This window comes from Mobula hypostoma, chromosome 23 (assembly GCF_963921235.1).
Source record: "Mobula hypostoma chromosome 23, sMobHyp1.1, whole genome shotgun sequence".
In the NCBI taxonomy this organism is placed as follows: Eukaryota; Metazoa; Chordata; class Chondrichthyes; order Myliobatiformes; family Myliobatidae; genus Mobula; species Mobula hypostoma.
The window spans coordinates 50988040-51002543 of NC_086119.1; the positions used below are offsets into that span (position 1 = coordinate 50988040).

Consider the following 14504-nt stretch of genomic DNA (forward strand, 5'->3'; position numbering starts at 1 on the left):
TAACCCGCGACCTCTGCGCATTCTTCCCCGGGATGCCCGGAACAAGACGGAGCTGATGTGAGTTAGGGTCAGGATCAAGTTCAAGAGAGACAGCGGACACCTTGGCATCCCATCTCCTTAACGACTCGACCCATTTCAATGGAGCGAGCTAACAGACGGGGTGGTTGAGGCGGATACATTAAAAACATCTTTAAACCAATTTCCCCTAGGATCAATAAAGTATGACTATGACTATAAAAAAAAAACACTTGGACAGGTACACGGACAGGAAAGGTTTAGAACGATCCGGGCCAATGCGACTGTTTGTAGTTCAGAAGGGCATCTTTGTCAGTACGGACGTGTTGGGCCGAAGGGACCGTTCTCGTTCAGTGCCCTATGACTGAAACCCAACAGCGGGGAGCAGTGGCCACTAGTGTCCCCGCTGGAGACCCCCCGCCCCCCAAGGCAGGTGCATAAGTTTCCCTGTAAGGTGCCCCACGCCCCGCTGGTTAGCCGTTACCTGCCACAGTGTAGCGATCCATGTAATTCACCACGTAGCCGAAGCTCAGCACCCCCGCTGCGATGTGCGGGCGCAGCCGGTAGAGCGCCCGGAATTTCTCCGCCGGGCTGGATGCCGAGTCGCCGATCGGAACCGAGCCGCTGAGCGTCTGGATCTCCTCCGAGGAGACAGAGACCGAGAGCGGGCACTCGGACGTGTCCTTATCCACACACATCTTCCCTGGGAGCCGCAGCCTGTGCCGGGGTAACCGAGGCTGTTGGAACCTGTGTAAAGCTCCTCCTTAAAAGCAAGCAGCACCCGAGTGTGTGTGTGTGTCCGTGCGATAAACAGCGTATTTACATCTACCTCGGCTCCTGCACAAGGATCCCGCGCCCACCGATCTTGCCATCCAATGCAATCATTTAAGACGCGATGGCTCTAAATTCCCACTCCACTAACGCGTGGTTTCCGATTAACCTCGTCCCTCCCCCTTTGGGTTTCCCTGGGCGTCTCTAACACAAGCCCGAAATACGTTGGCCAAATGAACGTGAGGGTGCAGATAACGCTTCCTCTAGCGCTCGGAGAAACGCGGCTCCCGACCAGCGCTCTGAACATCCTTTGAATTGATCCTTCCCCAAACACCCATTGTACCTCTTTCTTGTCTGATTTCAAATGGTATATCACTGCATTTATCTGTTTACAGTTCACACTCGTCCGAACTATTCCCTTATTTTAAACCTCACTCAGATTTTAAAGCAAGTTGTTATGAACTTGCAAATCGCGCAGAATATTAAAAGTACAGGCAGGGCTTCCTGAGTTTCTAATTTTGGAGGGTTTTTTTTTGTTTTATTCCGTATTTTGTGAGAAAATTGTTGAGTTTATGGGCGTAGGAAAGTTGCTTAAATTACTCTGCGTTTCCCATGAGAAACTTTTAGCTTTTCCCCGAAGGATGGAGGTACCGAAAGCGATCGGAATAAAACGCGGTAAATTGGTGCACGGATGAGAATGACAGTCGGTGTAGTTGCCCCTCTGTCGTGGCCTGAGGTGGCAGTAACTGTTGGCGCTGATTCCCCGGCTGCCAGTCTCTTTCCAGGGGCTCCAGCACTCGTCACTTGGGGGGGGGGTGCTGTGTCTTGGGAGTTCCCCCACCTCATGCGACGCTGAAGGGAGCCTCCAACTGCAGTGGGGCACCAAAAATTCCAGCTGCCTGCTGAGTGAGAGTTATCTCCCTGCTTTCGGGTGACAGGGCGGGGTAGCAGGTGAAGCTGCTGCCTGACTTGCACATTCTGCCTGTGACTACCGGGTGCTACATTCCCTCCCACATCCCAAAGACACAAAGGCCAGTCATCTAAATGTAGCTGTAAATTGTCCCGAGTGTGTAAGTGGGGGGAGTTGTTGGGAATGTGGGGAGCCATTCTACAGGGAAAATTAGTGGAGGGATGAGAATTGCTCTAAGGTCCAGCCTTGAATCCGTGGATTGAGTGTCTTTCTTCTGTGTTTTATGGGAGAATAGAACGTCAGTGGCTCAACCAATAACATGAAAACTACTCTCTGGTTGTCTGAGAGATGTTCTTGTGCCAGCATTGCCCCCCCCCCCGCAATGTTACAACAGTGACTATATTTCTAATGTACTTTATGTGTTGCACTGAAGGGTGTGAACATGTTTCAATAGGTACATTTAATGCTAGAGAAATGTATACAATATACATCCTGAAATTCCTTTTCTTCACAGGGGGAGGGAACGTCGTCTCAGACCACGAGAGGCCTGCGTCGGGCATTTTCATGCTTCAGAAGGCGCAGATTGGAAGTCTGTGTGGGGCTCCACTCCTCGCACAGACTAGAGCAATGTGTGATTAAGTGCCTTGCTCAAGGACACAAACACACTGCCACAGCTGGGGCTTGAACTAGCAACCGTCAGATCACTAGACGAACACATTAACCACTTGGCCACATGTTTCACAAATGTCCACAAAAACAGAGGGGTGCTCCAAGTGTAAGTTTGGAGCAGATAAGAAGATCCAGTAGTTGTATCCATGCTGATAGAGATTCAACCACTCTTCATCATTCTGTCTTATGGGGCAAATGCACATCAGTTTGGTACTCAGTATCAACGGATGATATGGCCAGTCTATTAATGATGTTCCAAACATTGGAACATACAGCACAGTACAGGCTCTTCGGCCCACAATGTCTTGTAACCTACTCTAAGATCAATCTTGCCCTTACCTCCCACATAGCCCTCCAGTTTTCTATCATTCATGTTCCCTCTATGCCCCTAATATACCGCCACTATACCACCATTAGTAGTGTTTTCCATTTACTCATCACTTTCTGTGTAAAAAAACTTATCTCCAACTCTCCATTAATCACCTTCAAATTATGGTGTCTCAAATTAACCATTTCCATCCTGGGGAAAAACCACTTGCTGTCCACTCTCCCAATGCCTCTTATCATCTTATACAGCTGTATCAAGTCACCTCTCATCCTCCCTTGTTCTCTCTCAACCATTTCTTATAAGACATGCTCGCCAATCCAGGCAGCATTCTGGTAAATGGCCTCTGTGCCCTCTCTAAAGCTTCCACATCCTTCCTATAATGAGGCGACTAGAAATGAACACAATACTCCAAGTGCGGTCTAACCAGAGTTTTGTAGAGTTGCAACACGTCAGGGATGAATTTCAACACAGGGGATGGAGGTCAGAATGCTAGCTCACATCGCCCAGTGTTTACATCTTTGCTGTTGATGTCTTGCGTGAGAACTTTGTGCCAATTCTTCCGTTCCACGTTTATATTGCAAACTCCCTCTCACCACGGTTCTCTTAGCTATACCTTTTCCCACACTATCTCCTGTAAAAATACTATTCTTTTTTCTCAGTTTCTTTGCCTCTACTGCATTTGTTCCCAGGACATGGCTTTCTGTTCCAGGAGACGTCCTCCTGTTTCAGATAATGGGTTTTTCCTCCCTCTACTATTGATGCTGCCCTCGCCCACATCTTCATTTCCCCTACATCTGTGCTCACCACATCTTCCCACCACCTTAATAGTGACAGGGTCCCTCTTGTCCTTATCTACCACCCTGTCAGCCTCCACAGCTTCCACCATCTCCAAAGAGAACCTACCACTAAACATAACTTTACCTCCACCCCCAACCCCCGCCTTCTGCAGGGATCACTCCCTCCCCAATAATCTCCCTCCAGGCACTTATCCTTGCAACCTGCCCATTCACGTCCTCCCTCGCCCCATTCAGGGCCCCAAACAGTCCTTCCAGGTGAGGCAACACTTCACCTGCAAATCTTCTGGGTGGGGTGGTCTATTGTGTCTGACATTCCTGACGTGGTGTCTTCTACACTGGTGAGACCCGTAGTAAATTGGGAGACAGCTTTGTCGAGCACACCCGCACCATCCGTCACAAGCAGGACTTCCCGGTGGCCAAACATTTTAATTCCCATTCCCATTCCCATTCCCCATTCCCGGTCCCGTTCTGATGTGGTGATCCACGGCTTCCCCTTGTGCTAAGATGAGGCCACCCTCAGGGTGGAAGAGCAACACCTTACAATCCATCTGGGTAGCCTCCAACCTGATGGCACGAATATTGATTTCTCCTTCCGGTAAACAAATCCTCCCTCCCCCCACACACTTTCCTCTATTCCCTCACTCTGACCTTTGAATTCCTCAAAATTGCCTATTACTTCCCCCTGGGTCCCCTCCTCCTTCCCTTTCTCCCATGATCCACTCTCCTCTGCTATCAGATCCCTTCTTCTCCAGCCCTTTACCCTTCCACCCACCTGGCTTCACCTATCACCTTCTAGCTAGCATCCTTTCCCCCTCCCTCCCCACCTTTTTATTCTGACATCTTCCCCCTTCCTTCTCAGTCCTGAAGAAGGGCTTGGCCTGATATGTTTATTCATCTCCATAGGTATTGCTTGACCTGCTGAGTTCCTCCAGCATTTTGTGACTGTTGCTCTTATCATTCTTAGCGTTGCAGTATTCATTTCTGTTTCTTGTAACTCCTTTTTGCTCACCATTCCTTATTGATAATGTAAAAGATAAAATTAAAATGGAAAAATAACGAGAAAGGAATCAGTGATTTCAAAATTAAGAGCGATTCTCACTTGTTCCGGTTTTATGTTCAAACACAACTTCTTTAGAAACTACAAACAGAGGAACTCAGTGGATGACCTGTCTTGATGCAGAGAATAGACATGAAGTGTCAACAATTCCTTTCCAACTGCCGATGCTGTTTGATCCACTGAGACTCTGCAGTAATTGTGTATCGCTCCAGTCCAGAGTCTGCATTCTCTTGTGTCTCCACTCTTTCCTGGAAACTAGCTGAGCATGAAATACTCCGGTATTTTGGTAGCTTGGGCTGGTAACTTCCAACTAACTGAGCTGCTTAAAATCAAGTCAAGTTGCTTTTTATTGTCATTTCCACCATAAACTGCTGGTACAGTACACAGTAAAAACGAAACAACGTTCCTCCGGGACCATGGTGCTACATGAAACAACACAAAACTACACTAGACTAAGTGAGATAACACAAGGCTACACTAGACTACATAAGACAACACAAAAACTACACTGGACTACAGACCTACACAGGGCTACATAAAGTGCACAAAACAGTGCAGGGCAATTCAATAAATAATGATCAAGACAACAGGCACAGTAGAGGACAAATTACAATATAATAATAAATGATGTAGATATCAGTCTAGTCTCTGAGTATTAAGGAGTCTGATGGCTTGGGGCAAGAAACTGTTGCAGTCTGGTCGTGAGAGCCCAGATGCTTCGGTACCTTTTGCCAGAAGGCAGGAGGGCGAAGAGTTTGTATGAGGGGTGCGTGGGGTCCTTCACAATGCTGTTTGCTTTACAGATGCAGCGTGTGGCGTAAATGTCTGTAATGGCGGGAACAGAGACCCCGATTACCTTCTCAGCTGACCTCACTATCCACTGCAGGGTCTTGCGATCTGAGATGGTGCAATTTCCGAACCAGGCAGTGATGCAGCTGCTCAGGATGCTCTCGATACAACCTCTGTAGAATGTGGTGAGGATGGGGGGTGGGAGATGGACTTTTCTCAGCCTTTGCAGAAAGTAGAGACGCTGCTGGGCTTTCTTTGCTATGGAGCTGGTGTTGAGGGACCAGGTGAGATTCTCCGCCAGGTGAACACCAAGAAATTTGGTGCTCTTAATGATCTCCACGGAGGAGTCGTTGATGTTCAGTGGAGAGTGGTCGTTCCGTGTCCTCCTGAAGTCAACAACCATCTCTTTTGTTTTGTTCACATTCAGAGACAGGTTGTTGGCTCTGCACCAGTCCGTTAGCCACTGCACCTCCTCTCTGTATGCTGACTCATCGTTGTTGCTGATGAGACCCACCACGGTCGTGTCATCGGTGAACTTGATGTGATTCGAGCTGTGTATTGCTGCACAGTCATGGGTCAGCAGAGTGAACAGCAGTGGACTGAGCACACAGCCCTGGGGGGCTCCCGTGCTCAGTGTGATGGTGTTGGAGATGCTGCTTCCAATCCGGACTGACTGAGGTCTCCCAGTCAGGAAGTCTAGGATCCTGTTGCAGAGGGAGGTGATCAGGCCCAGCAGTTTCAGCTTTCCAATCAGGTGCTGAGGAATGATTGTGTTGAACGCTGAATTGAAGTCTATCAGTTTAACAGGCACTGAAAGAGATTTAGTATTGTATTTCTTATCCAGGAAAGCAAAGAACAGAGGGGGAGAAAAACTCAGTAAGTAGGCAGGAACAGACACCTCTAGCTTACTCAGTTTTAAAATGGTGAAGTTGCTGTTTTACTCGAACATTAACAATATCGACACAGCCTTAAATGTATACATTGAATAAGCAGATCACGTTTAAATGTTTCATTGGGAACAGGAGCACCGGGAGGGACCTGTGCACTACCAATTAACATAGCAGGCAGCACCATGGCATGGCAGATAGTAATACTGCCTCCCAGCTCCAGAGGCCTGGGTTCAATCCCCAACTCCGGTGCTGTCTATGTAGAGTTTGTATGTTCTCTGTCTGACCACATGGGTCTCCCCGGGTGCTCCAATTTCCTCCTGTTCCCAAACATGCACAGTTTGATAGGTTATTTGGCTGCCAATTGTTAGCCCTCAAGCTGCTGAGTAGGGAATTGAACAGAATAAGTTACATAGGAATTGCATTGATGGGACGCTCTGAAAGCTATCCTCGACTCAATGGGCTGAATAGCCTTCTAAAATATGAAATAAAGTGCAAGCTTTTTTTTTGCTGTTCTGGCGACATTTAGCATTGATCCTGTGAGGCAGAGTGAGTGAAGTGTTCCATTTCCCAGCAGCATGAATGCCACATTATTCGGTGAAGAGAGAATTCCGCTAACAGCCTTTATGTAGACAGCATTTGGAGGCCAATTAAGTCGTTTTGAAGTGTAGGCACTGTTGTAACGTGGAAAACACAAAAGCTGATTTGTGCAGATCAGTCTCTCACAAGGTGGGATAAAAGGACAGATAATCTGATTAAGACATTGTTTGAGGAATATTGGCCAAGGCTCTGGGAGTGCTGCCTGTACCATGTGTATCTGAGAGGGCAGGCAGGATCTTGATTTAATGCCTCATTTGACAGAGCAGAACTCCTTCAGTACTGCACTCAATGTCAGCCTGTGTAAAACGGTGGGTGCAGACCCATGCCCTATAATCTGAGGCAAGTTCAATTATCATTCCACTCTACATGGGTATCCATGAATACAGCCAGACAAAACAGTGTTCCCCTGGGCCCAAGGTGCAAAACACAACAACAGACACAGAATGCTGGGGGCAGGCAGATCTATGGAAAAGAGTAAACAGACAACGTTTCAGGCCGAGGCCCTTCATCAGGACTGGAATAAAAGTTGAGGAGTCAGAGTTAGAAGGTGGAGGGAGGGGAGGAAGAAGTACAAGGGAAACTGGGGGGGGGGTGAAGTAAAGAGCTGAAAGAGATACAGGGCTGGAGAAGGGGGAGTCTGATGGGAGAGGACAGAAGATCGTGGAAGAAAGGGAAGGGGGAGGAGCACCAGAGGGAGCTGATGGGCAGGTGAAGAGATGAGGTGAGAGGGGGAAACAGGAATGGGGAATGGTGAAGGGGGGGGCAACTACCCGAAGTTGGAGAAATTGGTTGGAAGCTATCCAGATGGAATATAAGTCTTACCTGAGTGTGGCCTCATCGCCGCAGTCAAGGAGGCCATAGATTGACATGTCAGAACGGGAATGGGAAGTAGAATTGAAATGGATGGCCACCACGAGATCCTGCTTTTTTGTGGCGGACGGACTGAAGGTGCTTAGCAAAACACAGTGCCAGTAGTCATACACAGCACAAGGCTCATGAAGTACATATGTACATATAAGGTAGCAGCAAGCATACAGTCACACAAATATACTGTATTTACTATATATATACTATATACTATATATATATATAGTCCCTGAGTGAACGTTCTGTGAATTGGTGGTGTATGGGTTTTGTCGGCAGGAACAAGCTCTCAGCTGTCCGCAGACGAACGCACACATACAATCCAGCTTGTCTTCCACTGAGTGAACAGTGGAGGACATTCCAATGGGAGAGGCCAGCCCCCAATCCAGCACTGGCACCACACCACACCACCTCTGACGTCTCCCCTTCTGGGCAGCTGCAAAAAGCAAGCCCGCGGTAAGAGGCCTGGTCCTAGCTACAACCAGAGTCACACAGCTCCCCTGCTGTGGGTCTCACCAGTAAACCGGTAAACCAGACTCGCAGTATTTTACATTACCAGTGTCCAACAGGCCCTTCCAATTGCAAGAGTAACGCCCAGGACAATCACTCGCACAAACACTACGTTACATAAACATGACAAGTCCAGAGCAACACACACCAAACACTGGAGGAACTCAGCAGGTCAAGCAGCAACTATGGAAACGAATAAAAAGTCGATGTTTCAAACTGAGACCCTTCTTCAATACTGGAAATGAAGGGGGAAGTTGCCAGAATGAAAAGGAGGGGGGAGGAGAAGGAGGGTAGCTAGAAGCTGGCAGGTGAGTGGGAAAGGTTAAGGGCTGGAGAAGAAGGAATCTGAGTGGAGAGGAGAGTGGACCATAGGAGAAAGGGAAGGAGAGGGGACTCCGGGGAAGTGACAGACAGATGAAAAGAGGTAAAAGGTCAGAGTGGGGAATAGAAGAAGAAGGGGGGGGTATACTTTTACTGGAAGGAGAAATCGATATTCATACCATCATTACTGCATTACCCCTGGCACCATCAGAGAAAGTCCTGAGAGTGAACTCCAACAAAGTGTTTTAAGACTTTGGCTGAGACGAACATTTCATTCATTTCTCCTGGAGGCATGTTAAATATTAAAAGAAAAAAGACAAACGTTACCAATCATGTTACACAATTCATAAACTCAGGACACATAAAACCAGTTAAATATTGTGAAGTGTTGCTGTTGCAGGAAATCATTTTTTTACTGACTGGACTTTGCCTGCGTTTTCACTTGGTATTTGGAAGTGGAATTATTACTGTGCCATTAAGCTGCTCCGTTGCTGGCAGGAACTGTTGGCTCCCTGCATTCTGGCTGTTCTGTGTTACTAAACCACGTTTGTACTAACCGCTAAACTATCTTTTACTGGATACCCAACGTTTAGCAATTCCAGTGCTGTGCAAGGATATTCTTTTAACGTGCACCATGAAAGTTGCGGGAGTTTCATACCGAGGCATTCCTTAAAAATAAACAGTAAGATTTTGACTGCATAAATCAAAGGTATTCAAAACGCGGTTGGCTAAGCCATGGCTTTAACCATATGGAAGTGAATGATTTCTGAAAATCTAATTATAATCCTGAAGGGCTGAATTTCATACTCTTTTCCCCTATAATTTCCTTTCTGTTTTGAAATGAATTTGGTGGAGTATTTAAATAACAGGGATGCACACAGACTGAAGGACATTAGAAGGTCACCTCCCATAAATATTACAGGTGAGGTATCGTGGATAAGTGTTCTTGTTTTCTAGGCGTGTCAGGGCCAGGTGCCTGATGACCTATGGCACCTGCCGTAAAGCGGTACTGTCCAATGTGGCAGGAATGGAGTTGCTGATATGTGCCATTACCAGTACTGCATGGTGATTGACATCAGTCGTTGTTTAGTTCTGAAGGTGTGGAGTTCTTTGGCACAGGGATGATGGGGGCTGATTTGAAGCATATGGGGACGGCAGCCTGGATGAGTGATGTGTTGAAGGTGTCGGTGAGCTGGCTTACCGGGGGTTGACACTCTGTCGAGCCCTTCTTATGTCCGTTGCTATTACGGACTGCGGTCGCTCACCTTGTGGAGGGGTGGCTTTCGTGCCGGCATTGTGTAGCATGCCTGAAAGCTTCGTACAGCTTGCCTGAAAGCATGCCTAAAAGTTGTTCGGAGTGTCGGGGGGGAGGCGTCTCTGATACAGTTAACGCTGTCTTACCTTGCATAGTCTGTAATGCCCTTGATACCCGGGCACATATGCCGGGGATTGTTATCGGACAGGTGTTCATGAATTTTTTTGGGCATGGGAGTCTTGGCCCTCTTGATGCCTAAGATGAGGTTTCTCCTGTCTGCACCGGGAGCTGTTCTGCTACCAGACCTGAAGGCAGTGTCCCAGGCTTTTAGGAGGGAGTGTATGTCAGTGTTCAGCCAGGGCTTCTGGTTGGGCTGTGAGATGACTGTTCTTGAACTACCAACATCATCCACGCACCTACTGACGTAACCAGTGACAAATGAGGCATATTCCTCGAGGTCTGAGTCTTCCCTGTTTGTGGCGGCCTCCTTGAACCTCTGCCAGTTAATCCATTTAAAACAGCCCTGAAGCTTAGGGGTTGCCTCATTAGGCCGAACAGTGATGGCCCCTTGACTAGTTTCTCCGTTTTCGGCAGAGGTTGGCATGTTGGAATTAATATTATGAAGGTGTGGTCAGAGAGGCCACATCATACACCACTGTGCAGCTGGGTGTTGCACTTCCTAACCAACAGGCCTCAGAGAGTCAGGATGCACAACCATTCCTCCCTCCCCATCATCCTCACCCCCGGGGCTGTGTGCTGAAACCATTGCTGTACACTCTGCTCACACATGATGCACGGCCAAACACCCACGTAGTCACGTTGTCAGGTTCGCTGATGACATCACAGTGGTGGGGCTCATCACCAACGTCGGAGAGATGGCCTCCAAAGAGGAGGTGGAAGAGCTCAAGGCTCAGTAACAGGTGAGTAATCTCTTCCTCAATGTCAACAAGACAACTTGCAACATTCACACCTCTCGTTACATTGGTGGCACAGCAGTTTCAAACTCCTGGGAATGCACACGCCTCATGGTCCCAGAAGACATGATACACAATCAGGAAAGCTTCCCACCCCTTTACTTTCTGAGGCTGAAGAGAGCTGGACTATGCACATCCATACTCACGTCATTCTACAGATATGCGATAGAGAGCATCCCATCCTAACAAGTTGCATCACTGCATGGTATGGAAACTTTACTGCGGCAGACAGGAAGGCTAATCGAGTAATCTAACGGGTAATCAAAATTATCCAATGCATCACCAGCACCACCCTACCCAACATCAAGGACATCTATACATACAGAAGGGTGCCAGAAAAGGGCTAGTAACATCATAAAGGATCCCACCCACCCTGCTCATGGACTGTTTGTCCCGCTCTCATTAGGGGCAATCCTAACAGGACCACCAGACTCAAAGCCAGCTACTTACCCCAAGCAGTAAGGCTGATCAACACCTCCACCCACTAACCCACCCCTCCACACTGCCAACCACCACTAGTTCATCATTTCCTGTGCCTAACATCACTTTATGGACATACAATCATTCTATGTACATAAGGTATCTTGTGTAATGTATTTATATTTATTGTGTTTTTATTGTTTTCTTCATCTTATTGTGGTTTTTTGGGCTGCATCAGATCCAGAGTAACAGTTATGTTATTCCCCTTTACACTTTTTACAAGAAATGACGTTAAACAATACTGAGTCTCGAATTTTGAATCTTGAATGGAGCGAGGATTCGCAGAAAAGCTGCTGCCTAGTGAGGCAGTGGGTTCTCAAAGTCCTCGACTTTCTTAGAAGTTTGCACTGATTTGGCTCGTCATCTAAAATTCTGACAACCTCCTGTAGATGCACAGTGGAGAGTATCCTGACTGCTTACGTCATGGTCTGGTATGGAAGCACCAATGCACAAGAATGGAAAAGCCTTCAAAAAGTGATGGATATACAGCCCAGTCCATCACAGGAAAAGCCCTTCCCACCACTGAGCACATCTACAAGGCGCACTGCCACAGGAAAGCACCGTCCATCATTACGGAGCCCACCATCCAGATTATGCTCTCTTCTTGTTGTTGCCATCAGGAGGAAGACGCAGGAGCCTTGGGTCCCGCACCACCAGGTTCCTGACCGAGCGTGGGCATTTTCACTCACCACAACACTGAACACAACCCATGGATTCACTTCCGAGGACTCTACAACTCAGTTTTATTTACTTGTTTGTTGTTGGTATATTTATTCAGCTTATTTATTATAATTACTTTTTTTGTACAGTTTGCCAGTCTTTGTAGTTTTTCATAGATTCGGTTGTACTACTGTAAATGACTGAAGGAGAATGAATCACAGGGCAGTATTTGGTGACAGACGCGGGACAAACTTCGATGATACATTTACTTTGGAGCATTGTTTTGAACTTCCGTTTATTGGTGGGGTGAGACAATTTTTGTGAGCTTAAGTTTGGGCTTTGGGCCTTCTTTGCTGTGAGCAGAGCCAGCTGGGGGAGGTGGGGCTGCAGTTCGAATTCAGCCATGCTTCTGTGGGACTGGAGTCACGTATGAACCGGGTGATGTAACAACATGAGCATTTTGGGTTTTAGAACCAGCTGACAAAGGCATGGTCACAACTGCTGTTGTCACAAAGCCAGGCACTTCTGCTCCCATACCAACAATCAAGCACCTATGCACACAAATTTGTAAATTTAATTTTTATTTTCCTAAGTTATTGTGTGTTAGATGTATGTTATGTGTACTACTGGGCTTTGCACTCACCCCGAGGTCCAGAGATATATTATCTTGCTTGGCAGTATATAGTTAAATGACAATAAACTTGACTTCACTTGACTTGACTTAATATTGGTGTTGGTTTATTATTGTCATTTACTGAGATATAATGTAAAGCTTTTGTTTGCTTGTCAGCCAGTCAGATCTAGCCATATATAATTACATTGAAGTAGTAAAAAATAATCAGAATGCAGAATATAATGGGGCATCACACAAAATACTGGAGGAACTCAGCAGGTCAGACAGCATCTGTGGAGGAAAATGGACAATCAATCTTTCAGGTCGAGGGGAAGGGTGGAGCACCAGCTGGAAGGTTCCAAATGAGGAGGGGTCGATAGACAGATGAGTGAGGGGAGAGTGGTTCCAGATGAGGAGGGGTCGATAGACAGATGAGGGAGGGGAGAGTGGTTCCAGATGAGGAGAGGGTTGATAGACAGATGAGGGAGGGGAGAGTGGTTCCAGATGAGGAGGCGTTGATAGACAGATGAGGGAGGGGAGCGTGGTTCCAGATGAGGAGGGAGTTGACAGACAGATGAGGGAGGGGAGTGTGGTTCCAGATGAGGAGGGGGTTGATAGACAGATGAGGGAGGGGTGAGTGGTTCCAGATGAGGAGGGGTTGATAGACAGATGAGGGAGGGGAGAATGGTTCCAGATGAGGAGGGGGTTGATAGACAGATGAGGGAAGGGAGAGTGGGAATGACGTAAGAGGCTGGGAGGTGATAGCTGGGAGTGACAAAGGGTTGAAGGAGATGGAATCTGATAGGAGAAGACAGTGGATCATAGAATAAAGTGAAGGAGGTGAGGAAGGGAACCAGAGGAAGGAGTGAGTGTTGAGTGGTGACGGCCGAATTGACAGACCAAGGGAAGGGAAAGAGATGTGTTGATGGGGCCAGTGGAATAAGGGAAATGTAAAGGGATAGACAGGTGTTACTGGAAGTTAGAGGAATCAATATTCAGGCCATCAGTTTGGAAATGACCAAGATGGAATATGAGGTGTTTTTCTTATAATCTACATCTAGCTTCACCTTGGCAGTAGAGGAGGCTGTGGAAATACAGGCCAGTGTGGGAGTGGGAAGTTGCATTCAGATGGGTGACCACAAGGAGATCCTGGCTGGTGCAGCTGATGGAGCAAAGGTACTCCGTGAAGCAACCCCCCAGTCTGTGTTGCGTCTCACCAATGCAGAAGAGGCCACATGGGAGCACTGGATGTGATAAATGATACCAGGAGAATCACACGTGAAGTTCTGCCTCATCTGGAAGCATTGTTTAGGGCCTTGAATGATGGTGAGGGAGGAGGTGTGGGAGCAGGTGTAACACTTAGCATGGCTGAAGGAGTAAGTACAAGGAAAAGGGGCGGGATTGCAAAGGGGAACTAACGGATAAGAGAGTTGCAGAGAGAGTGATTCCCGAGGAAAGTGGGGAAGAAAGATGCACCAGGTAGTGGGATTCTGTTGGAGGTGATGGAATTTGCAGAGAAAATGTTGGATGTGTTGGCTCATGAGGTGGTAGTGAGGACAATGGGAAGTCCATCCCTGTTATGTTGGGAGGTTGATGGGGTGAGGACAGATGTAGAGGAAAAAGAAGAGTTGCAGTTGGGGACTGCATTGACAGAAGTGGAGGTAAAGCCTATTTTTTTAATAAAAGAATACATATTGGATGTTGTGGAGTGGAAAGTCTTAACGCAAGAACAGATGTGGTGGAGGCAGAGGAACTGAAAAAAGAAAATGCAAGTGACAAAGTGGGAAGAGGTGTCGTTAAGGTTAATGTGGGAGTCAGCGGGTTATGCATTACACTGGTGGATAATCTGTCTCCTGAGGCGGAGACAGAGAGATCAAGAAAGAGGAGAGAGGTGTTGAAGATGGACTAAATGAACTTGAAGGTGGATTGGAAGTTGGTAGTGAGGTTGATGAATATGATGAGCAGGAAACAACATCAACAGCAATGCAGTGGGCGATGTTGTGG

The 14504-nt window shown here is 47.4% G+C and overlaps 1 protein-coding gene across 1 annotated transcript in view; it reads right to left on the reverse strand.

The window, feature by feature from the left end:
• spns2 (SPNS lysolipid transporter 2, sphingosine-1-phosphate) overlaps window positions 1–924 on the reverse strand; it is a 104414-nt gene extending 103490 nt beyond the window's left edge. Inside the window, exon 1 of the mRNA XM_063031495.1 lies at window positions 500–924. Coding sequence (XP_062887565.1) covers window positions 500–713 — 214 coding nt within the window. The 5' untranslated portion in view covers window positions 714–924. The remainder of the gene's footprint in view (window positions 1–499) is intronic.
• Between the last annotated feature and the right edge of the window lie 13580 nt (window positions 925–14504).